The following is a 23,146-nucleotide window of genomic DNA, read 5'->3' on the forward strand; positions in this document are numbered from 1 at the left end:
CGGGCTTTTCTCCCTTCGGGGAGGCGCGAATCCTCAGGGGCTCCTTGAGAGGGCGCCAGGGAGCAGCTGCGCGCGGATGCCTTTCGGCCCTCTGCGGCCGCCGTAGCTCCCCGTCAGAAACCCGGAAGTGGAACTCTCAGCCATTCAGCGTTTGGGTGAAGACGGAGGCGGGTTCTAGAGAGACGTAGGCTGTCAGGGAGTGTTTATTTCGCGTCCGCTTCTGTTTCTCCGCGCCCCTGTGCTGCCCGGACTCACATACTCGTCCAGAGCCGGCCTCAGCCTCTCCGCGCAGAAGTCTCCCGGAGCCATGGCCGAGTACTCCTATGTGAAGTCTACCAAGCTCGTGCTCAAGGGAACCAAGACGAAGAGGTGGGTCCTGCAGCTTGGGCGGGAGCCTCCTCCGTTCTTTTCGGACGCACTCCACCCCCGCAAGTCCGGTGGAAGCCGTGGCGCGGAGAGCCGGCTTTGTGGCCTCCCAGGCTTCGCCCTGGCCCCTGTCCGGGCTGGACGGAGGCCGGGCCGCGGTTCCCGGCGTCTGTGCAGAGAGGGGCAGCCTCCCGCGCGGACGATCCTGGAAACAGGATAGACGGGCAGGTGACCCGTGACCCCGTACCCACGAGTTTGAGTCCCCTGAGGCATCTCTCCAGGCCTCTGCCTGGGGGGTCTGCATTAGTCTGATCTCGTAGTTCATGATAATTTCTTTTATTAGGGATTATTATTTTCTCCATTGTCTCTTTTCTTTCTAGAAAACTTATTAATTTTTTCTAATCTAATATATACAGTGAAACCAGGATGAATCACACAGTGGTTGAGGTGTATATGGGCTTTAGGGATATAGGCTCGAACCTGCACTCTTGTCATTTACTAGTTTTGTAATTTGTGGCAAATTGGTTAATATGTCTGAACTTCCATTTACTCATTAAGAGATCAAATATCTGAACCTCCGTTTACACATTTATACTTTCAGACGATTTTTTATACTTTTAGAAGACTGTGAGGATTAAATGAGAGAACATATATGCAGAAAATAAATTGAGCCAAATGTGAGGAGGAGGTCGTAATGGTAATTTATTAGCTTTTTAGGAAAAAATACCTGTGCACTCATATCCCCGCTTCTTTTTTAACTGGCAGATTTGCCCGAGGTACATACAAATGTCGAGCATTTCCTCCTGGTCTCCGTGATAAACAGAGGTTTTGATATTTTTAGGCGAGATAGGAAGTATCAAGGAGTGAGTTGAAGCCACTGGCCTTGAGAACCCTCTCGAGGAGTCTGGCCTCATGAAGATGCCAGAATAAATGGCAGGTTTATCCTGAATGAATGTGAGATTTTTACTCTGTGAATTTCCTGGGAGGAGAGGAGAGTTATCTTCTGAAAACTTTATAATGAAAATGCAGACACGGGTGTCTTAAGATCATCGTAATAATCACAATTAATGCTTATATAACACTGTCAATGTGCCAAGAAATTGTTGTAGGCACTTTGCACATTAACTTTTTTCAAGTCACTCTTGTTTTTTTATTTTTTTATTGAGATGTAATTCATAATTATAAAATTCACCCTTTTGTACAGTCAGGGGTTTTTAGTATATATTCAAGAGGTTCACCACTGTCTAGTTGCTCAGCATTTTCATCATCTCAGAAGGAAATCTCCCCCTACCCATTAAAGCAGTCACATCCCATCCTCCCCCTCTCCTAGTCCTTGGCAACCACTAATCCGCTCTCTATGTGAAATCGCCTATTCTATTTACTAAGAAATCATGCAACATGTGGCCTTTTGTATCTGACTTCTTTCACTTATAACATTATTGAGGTTCATCATTGTTGTAGCGCTTGTTTCTTTTTATGGCTGCATAGTGTTCCATTGTATGGATGTAACATTTTGTTCATCCATTCATCAGCTGATGAACATTTGGGTTATTTCCCCTTTTTGGCTATTGTGACTAATGCTAGTGTGAATATTCTTATGTAAGTATTTTTGTGGGTGTATGTTTTCATTTCCCTTGGGTATACATACTTAGGAGTAAAATTGCTGGGTCATGTGGTAACTTTAACTTTTTGAGGAACCCCAAACTGTTTCCTGTAGATGCTGCACCATTTTACATTTCCACCAGGAATGTGTGAAGGTACATATTACCTCTTAATCCTCACAATAGCCTTAAGAGTTAGGTTAAGTTACTATCCTAATTTTTTAAGTGGGGAAACTGACTCAGAGAGATTCAGTACCTTTTCCAAAAATCACGGAGCTAAGAAGTGAAAGAATCAGGATTTAAAATCTGGCAGTGTGGCTCTACAATCTGCTTTGAACTCTAACGTAATATGTGCAAAGCCTGAAGCAACTTCTCAGTACTGTATTTAAGAGGGCATAGCAATGTAAGTCTTCCTAAATCAATAATTTATAAATGAAACAGCTTAAAAGACTTCCAAGTTTCAATTTTACAATATTTATCATACAAATCAATATACCTAAACTCGTCTATATAAATTATGTCCTGTAGTAAGAAGAAAAAGAGCAAAGATAAGAAAAGAAAAAGAGAAGAAGATGAAGAAACCCAGCTTGATATTGTTGGTGAGTCAGTTTTCAGTGCTCTATTCTGAAAAAAGTTAACGTTTCTTGAGATCTCATTGAAAGTGTTTTCCTAGTTAGAAATTTATGATGTATTCATATTTGTCTTAAAGTGCTTAAATATTACCTACAGTTATAAATTCCATTTATTCTTTAACACAGTAGATGCTACTGATGCCTTTACTTCATTATCAGGAGAGAAAAATTATAACTCTCTGACTTAGTAGGCACCGTTAGACTGCTTAATAGCCAGAGATTCTAATACATAATTTTAAAGGCCTAATGTAAATGTTATTCAACCAAATATATTTTACAAGTTATTTTCTTTGCACATGTATGCATTTTAATTGTAGAAGTCGGTTGTCTCTTAAAGGAAGTATCTTCACAGGAAAAATCATTATTTTGTGAACTCTGAAATGAATGAAAATTTTAAATACAACATCAGGGTAGCCTGTAAATGATACTAGAAATAAACTGACCTAAACACACTTAACCAGCCTGTTTTCCGTTTAGTTCTTTTCCATACATTTTTTTTTCTCTTTTAAAACTTGGCAAGTTGCATTTTGAATCTTCATAAATTATGGCAACTTAATATATAAAATATGGAATGGTATAAAGCTAATGTTCTGGAAGAATCATTGCTTTCAAAATGGCAAATCAACAATTCTAAAATTAGGGTAAATATCTAGGGTAGATATGTAGATGTGGAATTGCTGTGTCAAAAGATAGGTGAATGTTTAACTATATAAGAAAATGCCAAAAGTTTTCTTAAGTGGTTGTGCCCTTTTACCCTCCTACCAAGAATGAATTAGTGCTCCAGTTACATCCTTGCCAAGAGTTGATGGTGTTGTCAGTCTTTTCTCCCAGTCTGAGTTTTACCTTTTCAGTTTCTTAATGGTGGTTTTTGGATGAGCAGCTTTTTTTTGAGACAAATTCTCACTCTGTCTCCCAAGCTGGAGTGCAGTGATGCGATCTCGGTTCACTGCAAGCTCCACCTCCCGGGTTCATGCCATTCTGCTGCCTCAGCCTCCCGAGTAGCTGGGAGTGCAGGTGCCTGCCACCACACCCGGCTAATTTTTTGTGTTTTTAGTAGCAACAGGGTTTCACCATGTTAGCCAGGATGGTCAGAAGCTTTTAATTTTTATAAAGCTCAGTTTATTTTTTTTTCTTTTATGGTTACTGTCTTATGTCTTTGATCTAAGAGATCTTTGCGTACCCCGAAGTCAGGAAAATATTCTACATTGTCTTTTAGAGGCATCATAGTTTTAGTTTTTACATTAAATCTGTCATTCATCTCAAATTAAATTTTGGCATGATGTTGTGAGTTCGGTTTCAAGATTTACTTTTTTTTTTTAAACATCTTGATAGCCAGTTGTGCCAGCACCACTGGTGTTTCCTTTTTCCATTAATCCACTTTAGTATCTTCATAAAAAATCAATTAACTTTCTATGTATTGGTCTATTTCTGGACTCTGTTCTATCGATACGTTTGTCTGTTTTTCTGTTGGTATATTTCTCTTGATTGCTATAATTTCATGAAGTCTTGAGATCAGGTAGTGTGAGTCCTCCAACTTTGTACTTATTAACTGTTAATTTATTAATTTCTGCAGTGAAGTTTGTTGGATTTTCTCGAGAACTGTATTGAGTCCAGATCATTTGGGGGAGATCAACATATTAATATTGGGCCTCAATATTTCATAATTTTCAATGTAGCCATCTTGCATGCCTGTTTAAACATTTATTCTTAAGTATTTTATAATTTTACACTACTGTCAGTAGAACCTTTGAATTTGATTTTCCAGTTGTTTGCTGTCAGTATGTAGATATACAATTGATTTTTGTATAGTGACTTTGTAGTCTAAGTCTGTTTCACTTATTACTTCTAGTGGTTTGCTTATATAGAAAACTAAGAAATTTGCAATTATGTTTCCTGTGACTATCGTTTTACTTCTTTCTTTCTAATCCTTTTGTCTTGTCTTTCTTTTTATTGGTTTATTATACTGTCCAGGACTTCTATAGCATTGAACAGAAGTCATGAGAATGGGCATAATTGCATTGCTCTCAAGCTTAGGCAGAAAGCTTTCAGTAGTCCACCATATGGTATGACGTCTGTAGGATCTGCAGAGAAAACTTTTATCAAAATGAGGACATTCCTTTTAAACTTTGTTTCTTGGGAGTTTTTATCATAACGATGTTTAATGCTGTCAGATGCCTCTTTCTGCATCTGGTGAGATGATTATACAGCTTTCTTCATTCTGCCAGTGGATTATATTGGTTTCATTTTCAACTTTTAAACTAACTTTACATCCCTGAGATAAACCCCACTTGGTTGTGGTGCGTTGTCCTTTGGGATATTGCTAGATTTGATTTCTAGGTGTTTGTGTTTTGTTTTTTTTTTTAAGATTTCTATATTGGTGTCGATGGGAGATATTGGACTTTTGTATCCTTTTCTTGTAATGTCTTTTTTTGATTTTGGTGTCAAGGTGATACTGGGTGTCACAAAATTAGATGGAAAGTGCTGTCTCCTTTCCTATTTTTGGAAATAGCTGTGTAGAGATGGGTATGAGTTGTTCTTCACATGTTTGATAGAATTCACCAGTGAAGTCAGCTGAACCTGGAGGGTTTTGTTTGGTTTGGTTTTAGTTTTTTGTGGGAAAATTAAAATTTTTTAAGAGATATTTTCAGATTTTTCTGTTGTGTCAGTTTTGGCAATTTGTGTCTTTTAAGAAAATTTCATTTCATCTAAGTTGTTGGATTTATTGGCATAGAATTGTTCAGAATATTCCTTTAATATGCTTTTAATGTCCGTAGAATCTCATCTGTATTGCAGTCTCTTCATATTGGTAATTTGTGTTTTTGCTATGTTTTCCTGGATCAGTCAGTCTAGCTGGAGGTTTCTCAATTCTTTATAAGATCATTTATTTTAGATCGTTAATGATCGTTTAGTACAGGTGTATTCAATCTTTTAGCTTCCCTGGGCCACAATGGAAGGAGAGGAATTGTCTTGGGCCACACATAAAATACACTAACGATAAGCTGATGAGCCAAAACAAAAAACAAAGAAATCTCATAATATTTCAAGAAAGTTTATGAATTTGTGTTGGGCTGCATTCACAGCTGGCCTGGGCCACATGCGGCCCTCAGGTTGGACAAGCCTGTTTCAATATTACTTATTTTCTCTTTTTTTCATTTTCTATTTCATTTATTTTCAGTCTTTTATTTTTTCCTCCCTTTAACTTATTTTCAGTTTACTTTGCTCTTGTTTTATTGCTTCTTAGGAAGGGAGTTAGATCTCTTCATTCCACTTTAGTTTCAGTTATAGTCAACACATTTTGTTTTCATTTTGATTCCATTCAAAATATTATCTAGTTTTCCTTGTGATTTTTCTTTTCATGGACACATGAGTTATTTAAAAGTATATTGTTTTTAATTTCTAGTACATAGAGATATTATAGGTATGTTATTTTTGCTGATTTCTAATTCATTTATAGTATAGTTGGAGAACATACTTTCTTAGTGAATTTCCATGTAGACTTGAAAAGAATGTGTATTCTGCAGATGTTGGTTCAGGGTTTTTTTTTTTTTTTTTTTTTTTTTGGAGATAGAGTCTCGCTGTTGCCCAACAGGCTGGAGTGCAGTGGTGCAATCTCGGCTCACTGCAACCTCCGCCTCCCAGGTTCAAGTGAATCTCCTGCCTCAGCTTCCGGAGTAACTGGAATTACAGGCACCTGCCACCACACCCGGCTAATTTTTAAAATATTTTTAGTAGAGACAGGGTTTCACCACGTTGACCAAGCTGGTCTCAAACTCCTGACCTCAGGTGATCCACCCACCTCGGCGGGATCCAGGCGTGAGCTGCGGTGCCCGGCCAGTTCAGTGTTCTTGGAATAGATGTCTGTTAGATCAACTGGTAGAGCTTGTGACTATGCATATCTTCTGTGTCCTTACTGATTTTTTACTAATCCTACAGTGTATTGAGAGTTATGTTAAAATCTCCAGCTGTAATTCTAGATCTGTCTACTTGAGCAGTTTTTGCTTAAAGTATTTTGAAGCTCTCATAAGATGTGTACACATTTAGGATTGTTAAGTCTTCCTTCTAAATTCAGTCTTTCATTTTCATAACATTTTAACCTTATTTCTGTTAAATGTCTTGAAGCCTAGTTAAATTATTTGACCACTCTTTTGCTCCTGTCAAGCCTGGGCCTTTGTTAGTTTGTGCTTATTTATTAGGGTTTTGCTCGTAGACTTAGACAGTGACTCTTAATCTAGGAAAGTTTCATCCTCATGGGCCTCAGCCACATGTTCTAGGTATACTTAGTGAGTTCTCTCCACTCTGCTGTGTCCCAAATTTGTGTGAACTCTGGCATCTCCAGTCAGCCCTCAGAAGTGCCAGCCACTCTGCAGAGGCCTTGTGGAGCCTGCCTGCTGCATGTACTCCCCCCAGCCCTTGGCCACAGACCTGCAGAGAACTTTTGCATACTCTTTTGAGGCCTCACCTGTATGTAGTTCCCTCTTCTCCAGTACCTTATTCTATAAACTCCCAACATGTTAGCACTGTAAGACTCTCAGCTTAGTGACATTGCCTCATTTCTGGAGGTCTCTACCTCTCTCCGTGTGGTCAAGAAACTGCCATTGGGCAGAAAACAGAAGTGTGTATGAGATTTGCCTCCAGTGTTTTCCTGTTCTCAAATATCACAGTCCTGTTCTGCCTGTGTTCCAATCTCTGAAAACAGTTTTCTCAAATATTCTATCCAGCTTCAGTTTTCTCATTGGTCATGGTGGGAGGGCAAGTCCATCTTGGCTGGAAGAGGAAGTCCTTCTGCGTCTTTTTCTCTTTGTCCTTCCACATTCTTTTGCATTGTGGATTTTCTAAACTTGCCATATAAGTAAGCATGTGCCTATTTGTGAAGGGAAAGAAAAAAAACCTTTTAATTTTTTAAAGCTGTTCTGTTGGTTCCTCACAAGGATCTGAAGGGATTGGTAAATAGGATGAAAGAAATTCTGTCTTTCACATGGAGAAAACCAAGTGTGACATTAATAAAAACGAGCATGTCTGTAGGCAAAGAGTTTCACTGAGCTCTGCTAGATTCAGAAGCAGTTGGACTTACAACATCGTACTTTGCAAAACACATATATTTTATTTACCCAGGAACTAAAGCTAAGTCAGCTGTGGGTTAATAGAAGGTCTGTGAAGGGTACTTAGACTACAGTAAGATTGGGGAAGAAAATTCCATTTCCAAATCTAAGATGTATCATTCCTTTGTGCCAAGCACATAATGAAGGTAGAGATTTAAGGGGGCCCTTAGCACGGAAGCACTGGGTTAGTCAGAAGGTGAGGTGAGCTGTCACACAGCCTTGATGCTAGAATGAGGGTGCCCTGGTAGTATCTTATCAGCCATGACACTGGTGCATCGGGCCATTTTTTTGTTTTGTTTTGTTTTGAGACAGGCTCTTGCTTTGTTGCTCAGGCTGGAGTGCAGTGACATGATCATGGCTCAGTGCACCCTCGACCTCGTAGGCTCAAGCAATCCTCTCACCTCCGACTCCCGAGTAGCTGGGACCACGGGCTCGTACCACCACACCCAGCTAATTTCTTAATTTTTTTGTAAAGATGGGGGTCTCCTTTTGTTGCCTAGGCTGATTTTGAACTCCTGGGCTAAAGTGATTCTCCTGCTTCCACCTCTCAAAGTGCTGGATTACAGGCATGCCAGACATATGTAAACATTCTAAACTATGTGACAATATGTGAAAAGCTTTCTCATGCATTGTGAGACAACACAGCAGGAATATTTCACCATCTGCCTAAGGTTTAAAAGGAAATAACTTTAAGCATGTGTCTAAATAGCAAGTAATGTTTTAGAGCGGATTCTCTTAAATTCAGCTTGGGCGTCTGCACCATATACACAGCTTGAGCTGTCACCTGACGTAGAGACAGGCAACTTCAGTGCCCGTGTTCTTAGGATCCACTGCTTTCTCACAGCTAAAACCCCAGAGTGGCACCATTAAGTATTATGTTATGTTACTTTAGTCGATAAACATATAAGCATACCTCCAAAGGTTGAATGTAGGCCACTTGCAGAAAGTAGGCAGAATGCTCACATTTAATTCTTGATGATACTGTGTTTATATTTCTTATTCTTTGAAATTGCATTGAGAAAAAATACTGGCATCTGCTCAAAGTAATTTCTTTTTCAGTTGACAATATTAAAGTAATGTTATTGTATCATTTCCCTACTTGGACAGAGTGTGAACATTTTGAGGAGCTTGTCTGCCAGAAATTTCTTCTTCATTTGCAAAACATTAATGAGTTATTATATTTAAATGATTTTATTTAATATTAAGTGTACTTGGTCAATGTGGCATAGAACATACAAAATAAATCTAATTTAAAATCATTAACTATTATATTTATAAGAAAGACTTGCTAATCATAACACTGTTGATAATGATTCTGAATAAAGCATTATTTCTTTTCCTGAAAACAATTGTAGCTATAACTCAATCATCTAAATTGCTTATTAGTTTTATTTCTTTTTAATTGTCTTTAGCTGAAATTTTAATTTTGATTAATTTTCTTTTTCTCCATTGGTTTTGTGTGTGTGTGGAGGTAAAATATACAAAATATAGAATTTGCCAGTTTTTCTATTTTTACGTGTACGCTTCAGTGGCATTTAAATACATGCACCATTTTACCTTCCCACCAGCATTGCACAGGGTTTCCGTTTCTCCACATCCTGCCCAACATTTGTTTTTCTGGCTTTCTTGGTTTCTGTTTTTTGTTTGTTTGTTTGTTTTGATAATAGCTATTCTAATGGGTGTGAAGTGGTATTGCATTATGGTTTTGATTTATATTTCCCTAGTGACTACTGATGTTGAGCGTCTTTTCAAGTGCTTATTGGCCATTCGTATATCATCTTTGGAGCAATGTCCGTGTATATCCTTTGCCCAGTTTTGAATTGTGGTATTTGTCTTTTTGGAGTTCTCTATATAGTCTGGATATTAATTCCTTATAATGTATGTAGTTTACAAATATTTTCTCCATTCCCTGGGTTGCCTTTTACTCTGTTGATGGCGGTTCTTGATGCACAAAAGTTTTTAATTCTGATGAAGTCCAGTTTGTCCATGTTTTCTTTTGTTGCCTGTGCCTTTGATGTTCTACATAAGAAATCATTGCCAAATTCATGTCGTGAAGCTTTTCCCATTTTCTTCTAAAAGTTTTCTAACTTTAGCTCTTACATTTAGGTCTTTGGTCTGTTTTAAGTTGCTTTTTGTATTTGGCGTTAGATAAGGGTCTAACTTCATTTTAGCTAAAATTTTATGTATTTTAAAATTTATTATGGAAAGCGTGAAATGTTTAGTTGAATAGAAAATTTTGTGCAGTGGAATTAACTGAATCTTTAAAACCTTTTTATTATGGAAATATCCAAACTATTCCATACATAGAAGAATATAATTAGTCCCCCATGTGCCCAGGCCCCAGCATTAATTATCAATATTTTGCCAATCTCATTTCATTTACACACACACCCCCACACACATTTTTTCCTAGAAAATTTTAAGTAAAATCACAGATATTATGTCATTTTACCCATAAGTACATAAACGTACATTTCTTAACGTGGTATGTCTTTCTGTCATCACCTGTTTTGTTCTTTATTTTTATATATTATACTATGTCATTATCAGACCTTGTAAAATTAACAAGAATTCCTTAATATGTCATATCCAGTTAATGATTGACTCATTTCTACTCTAGCTAAAGTACAATTTAGGAGGAGGTTTGAGGATATTTTTTAACATTAAGATATAAACTTTTATAACAACTGCTTAAATAATTGTTCCTAGAGTCTAATATTTCTATTGGCAAATTGGAAATTAGTATACATAGACATAGATTCTGCTCATTTTACTTTCAATCTAAAATCATAGTTAAGATTACTGGCCAGGCGCGGTGGCTCACACCTGTAATCCCAGCACTTTGGGAGGCAGAGGCGGGTGGATCACGAGGTCGGGAGTTTGAGACCAGCCTGGCCAATGTGGTGAAACCCCGTGTCTACTAAAAATACAAAAAAAATTATTCAGGCATGGTGATAGGCGCCTGTAACCCCAGCTACTCGGGAAGCTGAGGCAGAGAATTGTTTGAACCCGGGAGGCAGAGGTCGCAGTGAGCCGAGATCGCATCACTGCACTCCAGCCTGGGCGACAGAGCGAGTCTCCGTCTCAAAAAAAAAAAAAAAGATTGCTATTCTAGAAAGTCTTCCTGTAGAGGCATTTTTAAGAAACATTATGATAGGCATTGGCTCTGGAAAGCAGGCATGAATAGATGACTGGGGTCTATCATGAGAGAGACCATTCTCTATATGTCACTTTGTACCTTCACATGTTGCCTTTTGTTTTGTTTTGGTCTTTTTTTGAGACAGGACCTTGCTCTGTCACTCAGGCTAGAGTGCAGTGGCATGATCATAGCTCACTATAACGTTGAACTCTGGGCTCAAGTGATCCTCTTTCCCCAGCTCCCCGAGTAGCTGGGATTACAGGCATGCACCCCCATGCCTGGCTGTATGTTGCTATTTTATGTTTTAAAAACCTAATCCTGACTGTGCTGGTAGTCGCATGAATCTCTGCACATACATGCAAACAAGTACATGTAAAACTGGTGAAATCTGAATAAGCTTCATGGATTATATCAATGTCAGTTTCCTGATTCTGACAGTGTATGATACTTATGCAAGATGTCATCGAGACAAAGCGAGTAAAGGATATGTGAGATCTTTGTATTATTTCTTACAACTGCAAAATAAGAAGTTTTTAAAACTAAGTTATAATAACAAAAAAAGAACTCTGTGTCAAAACTAAAATATAAAGTTGAAATATTGATTTTATTTTTTAGGAATCTGGTGGACAGTAACAAACTTTGGTGAAATTTCAGGAACCATAGCCATTGAAATGGATAAGGGAACCTATATACATGCACTCGACAATGGTCTTTTTACCCTGGGAGCTCCACACAAAGAAGGTTTGTGTCTGGAAGGGAAGAGGCTGCCACAAGTGTAGATTTTAGGACATTCATTCACTTAGGCCAAACTCTAACTAGTCTCAAACATTTTCCAAAGGAGTGGAACCATTGCATTTGACTCTTCCATTTTTTTTTAATTCCTTAATATTTACCAGCCATTGGCAAGTCCCTCTTTCTAATATAAGCATTTGAAAACATTCTGTATAGTTCCAGAAGAGTATCTTTGGAAATCAAAATAACATGAATAATTAAAATAGTAAATGGAAAGAAAAAAGAAAACCTATTTGAGTCAAAATGTTTGAATTTCTTTTTTATTCAGACCTATTGCCAAAACTAACCTGGGTGCGTTTCACAGTTTGAAGTTTCCTCATTTTCTTTAGCCCATTAGAGGAAGCACTAATGAGATACGAAGTAATTAGAAGATAAAAAGCAGTATCATTTGGTCAGCAAGGCCCTCCCTTGAATAAATGAAAGCATTTAGCTTTTTAAATAAGTGCTTATTTATGACTGTATTTTAAAACATAAAGAGAAGCTATCTCAAAAGTTATTAAATAAGCATTATATCACCCTGTCTTACTCAGTATATAAAATTAGCACTGTAGTTAAAAGAAGGTAAAATAGATCTTGATTCCAAAGATACAGTATTACAGTGACATCAGTATATCTGAATATTCTTACATTTAATTGCAGAAGAAAATAGCCACATTTTTTAAAGCAAAATAATGTCTTTATATTTATAGTAAATGTCAAATTTATTTTCAAATGTTTTTTCTCCAATAGTTGATGAGGGCCCTAGTCCTCCAGAGCAGTTTACGGCTGTCAAATTATCTGATTCCAGGTAAGCTTATGTTGTAATATAATTAGTAACCAGTTATTTTAAAAATTTAATTGTATTCATTAAAAATTTTAGTATCTGTCTTAAGCCCACAGGGTAATTTTGATGTAAAAAACAAAATAGCTTTTTTGAAAAGTAGATTTTGTGATCTACTTTTAATGGATTTCCTATCAATATATAATGCTAGGCTGGAAAAAAAAATGTAAGTTAAAAAGTGAATATTAATAATTTCACATACCGAATAAGATAGATTAAAAAATAAATCAAATAGTACAAAACCTGGTTCACTGTTGCTATGATATTTAAACTCACTGTTTGGAAGTCCAAAGGCAAACAGGAAGACTAAAAAAAGGAATATTGTTGAAACCAGCAGAGAATGTTACAGAACCATGACGACCAAAAGAATATTTTTACTCACTATTTTTACAGTCATTTTATAAAGTAACCTTTTTTATTCTCACCTTGTGCAAAAGTATAGAATGATTCTTTGGGCAGAAGATACTGAAAGTGAATTTACATATTTTAGTAATTGGTTACATCAATATGATAATGATTTCTGTTATATAATCATTAATGTATAAAGGAGTAAAAGTCAATTCTGGCATCCCAGGAGATTCTCGGTAAGGTAAAAGATTAGAAATCATAATTTTAAAAAATCACATTAAGATGATTATTTCTGTACTTTCTTTGAAAGTCTGATAAGTATGATGAAAGACAGAATAAAAGCAGAGGAAGAAAAAATTCAATAGTTTTAAACTGCTTTACAATTATAAACAAAAAAGGATTATAAAGAAAATTAACTGACAAATGAGGAAAATATTTGCAACAATCTTAATAGGCAGTGAGTTCTTACTCTTCATATATATCTTGTATAGAATTCATAGCACTGATGACCCCAGTAGAAAAACTGCGAACAATCAGATCTCAATAGAAAAATGGACAAGGGACATTACCAGATAATCTAAAAACTAAAAAGGAAAGGAAAAGAAAAACAATTGTTATTCTAGTTAACTACTAAAATGCAAATTTATAGGATACTGTTTTTTTCATATCAGGTTTTCAAGTATTTTTTTAAAGTCATAATGTTAAAAAAAAAATCCGCGATACAAAACATACTCTGTTAATTTGAGGTAAGAATGTAAATGGAAGCAGCATTTTCTGGAAAACAGTTTGATGACATAAGAACTTTATACTCTTCCATCCAATTATTTCTAGGAATTTTTTCTAAGGATAAAGCAGTTTTATGTACAGAATAGATGTACATAGAACTATTTATAATAAGAGAAAAAGTTTTAGTAATTTATTATTGAACTTTATAACTAAAGAGGTATAACTGAAGAATGATGAATTTCGAAAATATTTGTTATGTAATGTATAAGGTGCAATGTTTATATTAAAAAAGCACAATATAAAACTAAATTTAAAACTGCACTGTCCAGCATGGCAGCAACTAGTCACATGTAGCTTTTTTCTTTTTTTTTTTTTTGAAAGGCACATAGTCTCACTCTATCACCCAGGCTGGAGTGCAGTGGTGTGACCGTATCTCACTATAACCTCAAATTTCTGGGCTCAAGCACTCCTCCTGCGTCAGCCTCCCAAGTAGCTGGTATCACATGTGCATGCCGCCATGCCCAGCTAACTTTTTAAATTTTTTGTAGAGATGGGGTCTCACTGTGTTGTCCAGGCTGATCTTGAACTTCTTGCCTCAAGCAATTCTCCCGTTGGCTTCCCAAAGCACAGAGATTACGGGAGTGAGTCACCACTCAGCCACATGCAGCTTTTGAAGACTTGGAATATGTCCAGTCTGAAATTTTAGATATGTACACACCCACACACATACGCATGTCCTGTTTTGATGTCCTATAATTAATTTTCTCTCAGTCTTTAACTTTTATCTATGTTATTAATGTGCAGAATCGCCCTGAAGTCTGGCTACGGAAAATATCTTGGTATAAATTCAGATGGACTTGTTGTTGGGCGTTCAGATGCAATTGGACCAAGAGAACAATGGGAACCAGTCTTTCAAAATGTAAGTGCTGTTATTGTTTATAAAAACTTCCTGTCAGTTTAACACAAAGTCTGTTAACAGTCAGTCGTAATATATTTAAAAAGAAAAAGTAGGATGCAATAGTATAATACATTAAATAGGAATAAATCAGTATGAACATAGAGCCTTGAAGAGATCTCAAAATCTAGTGCAACAAAAATCGCATTAGTCCTTTTGCCCACAGTTATTTCTGTGTACCCTTAGTGCCTAGATATGGATCTCATTTCCATTAAAGAACCAGTCAATTTTAGGTCACAGAGTAGGAAAACAGAATAGTTCCTAAGTATCTTCTTTGTAGCAGAAATCATGGATGCTTTCAGAAACATTACAGACTGTAAGCAAACAGTGGAGCTAGCTAAGACCAAGTTGTGACAATTTGTGCATAAAATAAATAATAATAGTTCATTGAAGTAAATTATCTCTAAAAGACTTTCAGTTCATAAGCTTAAAATAGCGTACGAAAAGATAGTTTTAATATAAGAAGAAAAAAGATAGTATACTAATTCTTAATTTTAGTAAGTAGACAGTTGTAGTATATGGATGTTTTGTTAAATCTTTGTTGACACAGAATACATAATTTCCTTTTTCTGTTTGTGTGAGAAGTAAAGATTGAACAAAAATATGTGAGTGCCAAACAGTCTTTAAAAAGTAGATAACTATATCAAAAACAGTAAGGACCAATGGGCACCACGCAGAACAAGCAAATAGAAGATAAGCTCAGCCTTTGAGTAGCAGCTTTGGTAGTATACACTAAGAATTGAAAATAGGAACTCAGCAGTGTTTTCTAAGATGACAGATTAAACAAACATCCCCCCAGAAAGAGGTAATCACTTAGACTAATTTCCTCATCCCCTAGGATAAAATCTTAACTCTGTGACTTGAAAACTATTTTGGCCCATCCCATTGAGAAATGCATTTTTACATTGCAGCCCAGCACACACATATGTATAACTGAAGCAAGAGTTGTACTTAACAATACTTATTTATCCATGTGTTATGCACCTTGATATTTCTTATTCTCTTTTACCCCTTCCTCTGTGTGTCTGTGTGTATTCCTTCCCCCGCCCCCCATACCGTTCAGGAAACAACACTACATTGATTTCGTGACCCGCTAATGTGTTGCAACCCCTTTGAGATGATCCTACTAGTTATGATGAGATACTTCTAATAAAAGTTACACCAGTAGAAAAGGCCAATATTTCATAAGGCCTTAGATGATGACTTAGATAGTACTAATAATACAACACTTTAGGAAAGTTCGTTTCATTTTATTTTTAGGAAGGACACTAAGTTTCAAAAACTTAAATTTAAATGAAAGAGGGTCTTAAAACTATTGCAAAAAGGACTCAGCTGAATAATCTGTGGCACAGGTTTAAATCATCTTGGACCACACCGCCATGTTCCAGGGCTCACCAGGAGCCATCCAGATGAGAGACCACCCAGCCCTTGTGACCTTGACTAAGAAATTAAATCCATGTTATCAGCACGTTTTTAACTTGATGTGATATAAGGTTAACATATTTTGTAATCATTGTATTTATAAATATTTTGTCTAAATGTTATGGTATTCCAAGTTTTCCAAAAGAATCAATCAAATACAAGTTATACATAAACATTATATTTGTTAAGGGAGTTAAGCTAACCAAATTTATAACCCAGATTTAGATACACAAGAAAATCAGTCTTTAAAGTTTTAATAGAAAGCAGTGTAATATATCAAACATTAAACAACTAAAAAAGTATATGAATATTTATTTTCACACACAAAAGTCCCTCAGACATTGATTCTTAAATTCAAAACACCAAAGGCATTGTATGTGCCTTTTCATGTTCTCTAATTGTGAAGAAAATAAATTTTACTTAAAATGCTAATATTTGAATAAAGTATGCATTCATAATTATGTTCTTGTCTTTAAAGTTAATTTTTCAAACTGAACTAAATCAGTTATGTCTTCAGTAGATCTTTTAGAAAGGAATCAATCCTACCTCATCTATTTAGAATTTAGTCCTACTAGGAAGATACACTACAAATGTTTATTGTGGTAATCTTTGAATAGTAAAATGATAGGTGATTTTGGTTTCTTTTCTGTATGTTCTTGTATTATATTTTTCAGGTTTTTCTCTAAGTTCTTTTCTGTGATTTTTAAATCAGGGAGGAAAAATTAATTCAGTCTAAACACTTAATGTTTCTTCCACAAGAAGTATCCTCATGGCTATGTTGTTATTTTGTTTCACTTAGGGGAAAATGGCTTTGTTGGCCTCAAATAGCTGCTTTATTAGATGCAATGAAGCAGGGGACATAGAAGCAAAAAGTAAAACAGCAGGAGAAGAAGAAATGATCAAGGTAATGATGACATTTTATACAGATGACTGCATTCACACATGGGATGTGACTGTATCTCTTTAAAATGTTAAATGGTCATTTACTGTCACTTTTAAGATTTACTTAATAGCTTTTTATAATGTGGTGTTTCAAATAGACTGATTTTTAATTATAAATCCCATAGTTGATGGCTTGTTTATACAATGTGGTAGGGAAATCAGTGCATCTAGGAGCTACCTTGCCATTATCTCCATGGATTAGTGTCTTTTTCTGGTAGTTCCACATGCTCTTTTTAAGCTTTCATGTTCTTGTTTTCTTGCTTGTATTTTAAAATCTAATTTTTAAAATAGATAACACGTACACGTGGTCCAACATTTTCAAATAAAAGCATGTGAAGACATATGCCTGCCATGCGTCTTACTCACCTGTGTCCCAGCTCCTGTTCCTCTTTCCCTTTGTTTTTTTATAGCCTCCTAAAATTTCTTTATAAACATATGAATATGTTTATAATTTTCAACTGTTTTACGCTAAAGGTAGCCTCCTCTATAGTCTAGACTTTGATTTTTTTTTTCCTTAAAATGGTATCTTGGAGAGTTTTCTACTATGAGTTTGAATGTAGAAAGTTTTCTCTTTTTCTTGCTTTTCATCTCTTTCTCTCTCTCTCAGCAGCCACATAATATTCCATTTTAGGGATGTACCTTAATTTATTTAGTCTTTTATAGATGGAAATTTAGGCTGTTTCCAGTCTTTTGCTCTTATAAACAGTGCTGCAGTACATAACATTGAATATGCATCAATTTGTAGATGTGCGGGTGGACCTGAAGGTAAATTTCCAGAAGCAGAATTACCAGGTCGGGGTATACGCGTTTGTATTTATGTAATGCTTGAGCTTCTGTGATGATAATCACTCTATGAAACATAAAAAATCATAGCAGAACTTCTGGGGCCTTAGCCCTCACATTTTAAAAATATTTTTATTAATAGTACCCGTCTTCTTTGCATTAGGAGAAACATGAATCACATAAAACATGATTTTTATTTTATTTTTAAAATTTGTGTGCATCACTAAGCTGGAAATAAAAGTTCCTTATTCCAGGCTAAATTCCCTCATCCGTAGTCAGACGCGTTATCCATTGCACCAGTGGCCTGTGCCCTCTCTAATCCTACTCTTTGTTTTACATCATTGTAAAAGTTACACAGACATCTTCATATCAAGGTGAAATGCTAAATAATACTGTTAATATAACCTAGATAAATCAGGTAGTTAATTGGAATCTGATGAAAACATTTAAGGCTTAATTTTTTAGACTCACAGAAGCCGCTGATCTTTAATGATAAACATATACCAGGATGTGTCTAAAGAATAACTCCCCCCTTCTTGACACATGGCTTTTCTGTGTCTTGGCATTCCATCGCAGTACTGAGCATCCTGAACCTTGCTTTGTTTGTCTCTGTTGGGAATCACAGGTTGCATCCAGTCTGACCCAGATTTCCTCTGTAAGGCATTGTGGGGGCCAGAGTGGAAGGCTCTAAGAGAGGGGGCAAGTGCCTTTTCTAAAATGCCCTTCGTTCTTATAATTAGAGCATAAAAATTTATGTTACATTTTTCTCTACTACCAGTGCAATTTAAAAGCATCTATCAAATCTCTGTACGTACTTCATGTTAGATTTCCTGTCATAAGTTTGATTTTCTTTTTAGAATAGTCTTGATTTCAAATAATTTCAAATCTAAAGCTCAAACAATTTCAATCTAAAATGTAGGTATTTTCTTACAGAAGGGAAATGTTATATTTTTTCATTGCATGCACCCAGCACATGCGTTGTAGTCTTGAATTTCCATAATGCCCCTGTGAGGTGGATGTGAGCTCAGCATTACAGACAAGAAGACAGCCTCTGACCCTCCTTACATCCTCGTGGTTTTTGTCAGTCGGTTCATGGAAATCACAGTGATTTCAAGGTGTGGTAAGACAGGATGTGTACCCAGGCCCAGCTGACTCCAGAGGCCACTCCCAATATTTCATAGCACATTGCTTCTCAGGAAACAGGTCATTGAGGAAATACAGATGGGTTTGTGACTTACATTTAATTTTACTTATTTATATTTTATTGTATCGTGTTTAAATTATTTTGCATCTGGATATCATCACAAAAGTGTTACTGAAGGCAACAATTGCAAATATATGTGCAGTGCTTTGCACTTATACAAAGATACAAAGATACTTACACAAAGATTGCCTTTTTCACTATTTAAAGCAATTTTCAGACGAAATACAAAGTTTTCTGGGTCTCTTTGGTTAGTCAAGTACCTGGAAGCTCTGAACAGTGATTATTTAGGACTCTTTTCCTTTACCATTTAATTGCAGGCTCTCCTAATCTCTGTCACCCCTTCACCTTTATGACCTTGCCTTATCTACCAGAACACAGATCCCTCTTACTAAAGGTAGCCTTGTGTTACCTCTGTCAGCCCTTCAGCTTTATGACCAGAACACAGATCCCTCTTACTAAAGGTAGCCTTGTGTTACAGGCCCTAGCAGGGAATGTTTTCAGGTCTGGGACCCCTCTAATCAGAACTGTCACAAAGATGTCATTTGCACAAACACGTTATTTGTCATCACTTTCTAAGCAGCCCTGGAACTGGACTCTGGCCACAGAGATCCCTTAGGAGACATGAGTCCTTACCATTGCTAATTGCCTGTTCTGTGGGTGATCCTAATTGTTGAATGCAGATTAATTAACTTATGACATGTGGTAGTAAACATCTATCCAAACTTAGGAGGATATAAGAAGCTAGTAAAAGAGGTGGGTTCCAATTAGTTAAAAACAAGTTGTGTAATGTTAAAAGTTTTAATACTTTGGTAATAGTCTGTGCAACATAAAATAGCTATTAAGCTTTCAATCTGATCAAATGAACACTTGTCTACTAGGGATAATTTGATCCTAGTGTATTCACTTGGAGGACAAAATTAAATTAGTTAATGATCGCTTTATTTCCTAGCAGGATCTGATGTGTAAAATGTTTCTGAAATAATTTTGTCTGTAGTGTTTCTGACACAATGCTGTGGAGGAAGCATGTGATAGCACTTACTCATATAGGTTATATATATGAAGTAAAAATACATAGCCAGAACCTTTTTCTGAATATAGTTGCTCAGTTAATTTTTTCTTCTGCATAAGAAATCATCTCGAATGTTCTTATGTGATACGTAAAGTGGGGAAGGTGGAAGATAAACATATAACCCATTGGATTCTCTTTTCCAATATCTAGATTAGATCCTGTGCTGAAAGAGAAACCAAGAAAAAAGATGACATTCCAGAAGAAGACAAAGGAAATGTAAAACAATGTGAAATCAATTATGTGTATGTATTCTTTTCCTTTTAGACCTACAGATTTGACAGTGAAGTGCTTCTCAAAGTGCTTTCAAAATAAATTACCTACTTAGCTGGGCATGGTGGTACATGCCTATAGGCCCAGCTACTCGGGAGGCTGAGACAGGAGGATTGTTTGAGCCCAGGAGTTCAAGGCTGCAGTGAGCTCTGATCACCACTGCCTTCCAGCCTGGGTGGCAGAGCAAGACCGTGTCTGAAAAAATGAAACTGATGGACAAGAAGAGACGACACAATGTAGCCTCTAGGACAGAGCACTGAGCTAAATGCTTTTCTTTTCTTGAGGCTTCAGTTTTCCTAATCATCCTACCACCTCCCAAAGCTAGTTACTCAGGTTAGTCAGTCTCTCTATTCATTCATAGAATGGGTGTGATGCCAGTCAAAGGTTGTGCTATGGCCAGGACACAGGGGACTCTAGCCAGCATGCCCTAATAGAAGTGGGGCCTTGTGCTACCCAGTCAATGAGTGGCCCTCCTCTTGAGAGGTCATGAAGGTCATCTTTGTTGAAAAGCTCCAGCTTATTAAAAAAAATACAATTAGACCTTTTTTTTTCTCCCCCAAGATGGAGTCTCGCTCTCTCCCCCAGACTGGAGTGCCATGGCGTGATCTCGGCTCATCGCAACCTCCGCTTCCCAGGTTCATGTGATTCTCCTGCCTCAGCCTCCCGAGTAGCTGGGACTACAGGCGCGTGCCACTATGCTCGGCTAATTTTTGTATTTTTGGTAGAGATGGGGTTTCACCATGTTGGCCAGGCTGTTCTCGAACTCCTGACCTTGAGCGATGTGCCTGCCTTGGCCTCCCAAAGTGCTGGGATTGCAGGCATGAGCCACTGCGCCTGGCCTACAATTAGACTTTTTTACAAGTGAAAAATTAACAGTATTTATAAATTTAATAGTAAATATGTATAATCAGAGTTTGAGGTATTTTTCAATGAAGACATTTTCTTTGCAGAAAGAAATTTCAGAGCTTCCAAGACCACAAACTTAAAATAAGTAAAGAAGACAGTAAAATTCTTAAAAAGGCTCGGAAAGATGGATTTTTGCATGAGACGCTTCTGGACAGGTAGCTATTTATTTACTTATTTCCACTATTTTCAGTAGCCAATAGAAATGGCATGTAGAAAAACTACATTCTCTTAAATTACTATAGTTTTTCACATTTTTGTCTTTATTTCTAATTTATGAGTGTGGCAATATTACCTAAAGAGGACATCATAAGTTTGGGAAAAGACTGTCAAGAAAGAATATCTAAAAATTATAACCGATTCTAAGTATATACTTTAAGAAATTCAGGTTTGACTGTATCTACTTCATAAATTTATCATCTTTTTATAACTATTAGAACCAGAGTTAGAAAGAAGCAGTTTGACTAATATAAAAATTATGTGGATTCTGTTAGAGTAGTTCAGGTTCCTTAAAATAAGAATAGATCAACTAAAAAACTAAGTATAAAAGCTAAACAAGTGAAATTGAAGCAGTTTTATTGTAAGATTTGGAAGAGTGCAGGATGTTTATCATAGCACATTATTAATATTTATTACTCTTCCTAGGTAGATAAGTAATGTCCTAGATTTATGACATAGAAAAACAGAGACGTTTAGCTGTGAGTGTACAAGTATAAATCAATTAAGTGCCAGATTTTGATAATCACCAGCCGCTCATTCAAGTCGTATGTTGCAGTTACTCTTACCCTTTTTTTTACATTACTTGATAAAGGCAATGTTTAATTACGTATTTCCTGTTAACTAGCTGGTAGAGTTCATACCTCAAGTCAGTAAATAATGTTAAGAATTTTTTCCAGCTGAGCAAATGAATATGTATCTCGTTGTAAGAAATCAAGAAGAGGATATAAAATATAATCAGGATGTGGACTCTAAAACGGAATAAGCTCTATGTCCTGTAACTTTTATCACTTGTAATAATACAGCATTCTCACCCTGTTAAATGGAAATTTAGAGCAGCCTTAAATTCCGGAATAATTAAAATTGCTATTTGGATTGAAAAAGCCCTTAGGCAACATTTATTGAATATTAGGAAATAACTTTTATAAGATTAGAATCCATTTTTTATAGAAACCAAATTTTAAAGTATACATATTTTAATAAAAGTGTTGTGGTAATAACCAAAATTGAACACACAGTTTTAAAGCTTTTTATATTTAGTAGCAGTTGAATATATATGGCATGTTTTACATAGATTAATTTTCTTATTTTTCTTTGTTTAAACAGGAGAGCCAAATTGAAAGCCGACAGATACTGCAAGTGACTGGGATTTTTGTTTCTGCCTTATCTTTCTGTGTTTTTTTCTGAATAAAATATTCAGAGGAAATGCTTTTACAGAGTTCTTGAGTTGTGAAATTATTGTTTAGCTAGTTTAACCAGGATTAAACAAGTTTAATCAGGATTCTTCATGGATGTACTTTTTAGCTAACTACAGTTTTTCACATGGAAATGAAACTTAGAGTACACACTTAATGTACCACAGAATTTTTTTCTGGATTTCCTGTCCTGAAGCATGAAGTGTACTAGAAACCAATTCTTCCTGCGTTACTTGTGGAATCTGTCTTACTGGATCATAATCTTACTTTACTTTATATAATAGATGCTTAATCAGTGCCTTTAATAGAAGTTAGAAACTCCCAATCCAATCAACAAGGCTTTGGTTCTACCTCCTAAGTACTACCCAGATCACAGACAATCCAAATATCAGAACTAGGGGGCCAGGCAGAGAGGACAAATCATCTGTTAGGGAGTGGGACAGAAAGCAGAAACATTACAAAGGAGCCAGTAGGCTCAGAACAGAGGGGAGAGTAGTACTGGGGAAACTCCCTGCTGAGGACAGGTTAGCCACAGTGGATATGTATGTGACGCCTTTGTCCTTGTGGGCTGGAATGGAAGCTGGTAAGGGAATAGGAACAGCTCCAGTCTACAGCTCCCAGCGTGAGCGACGCAGAAGACGTGTTATTTCTTCATTTCCAACT

The 23,146-nt window shown here is 36.3% G+C and overlaps 1 protein-coding gene across 2 annotated transcripts; it reads left to right on the forward strand.

Annotated features, from left to right (window-relative positions):
- The first annotated feature begins 237 nt into the window (after positions 1-237).
- Positions 238-22,502, forward strand: FRG1 (FSHD region gene 1). 2 transcript variants are annotated; one of them, XR_004671312.2, is made up of 10 exons: positions 238-369; positions 2,496-2,566; positions 11,453-11,578; positions 12,359-12,416; positions 14,328-14,442; positions 16,700-16,804; positions 20,049-20,140; positions 20,730-20,803; positions 21,119-21,229; positions 22,395-22,502. XR_004671312.2 is itself a non-coding variant. In XM_003833400.4 (9 exons), exons 1-9 carry the CDS (start codon positions 308-310, stop codon positions 22,429-22,431), a joined length of 777 nt encoding a protein of 258 aa, XP_003833448.1. In that variant the 5' UTR covers positions 238-307; the 3' UTR covers positions 22,432-22,502. The 2 variants fall into 2 exon arrangements, 1 of the variants encoding a protein (XP_003833448.1); XM_003833400.4 differs by lacking the exon at positions 20,730-20,803.
- Positions 22,503-23,146: the final 644 nt, after the last annotated feature.

This window comes from Pan paniscus, chromosome 3 (assembly GCF_029289425.2).
Source record: "Pan paniscus chromosome 3, NHGRI_mPanPan1-v2.0_pri, whole genome shotgun sequence".
Classification (NCBI taxonomy): Eukaryota; Metazoa; Chordata; class Mammalia; order Primates; family Hominidae; genus Pan; species Pan paniscus.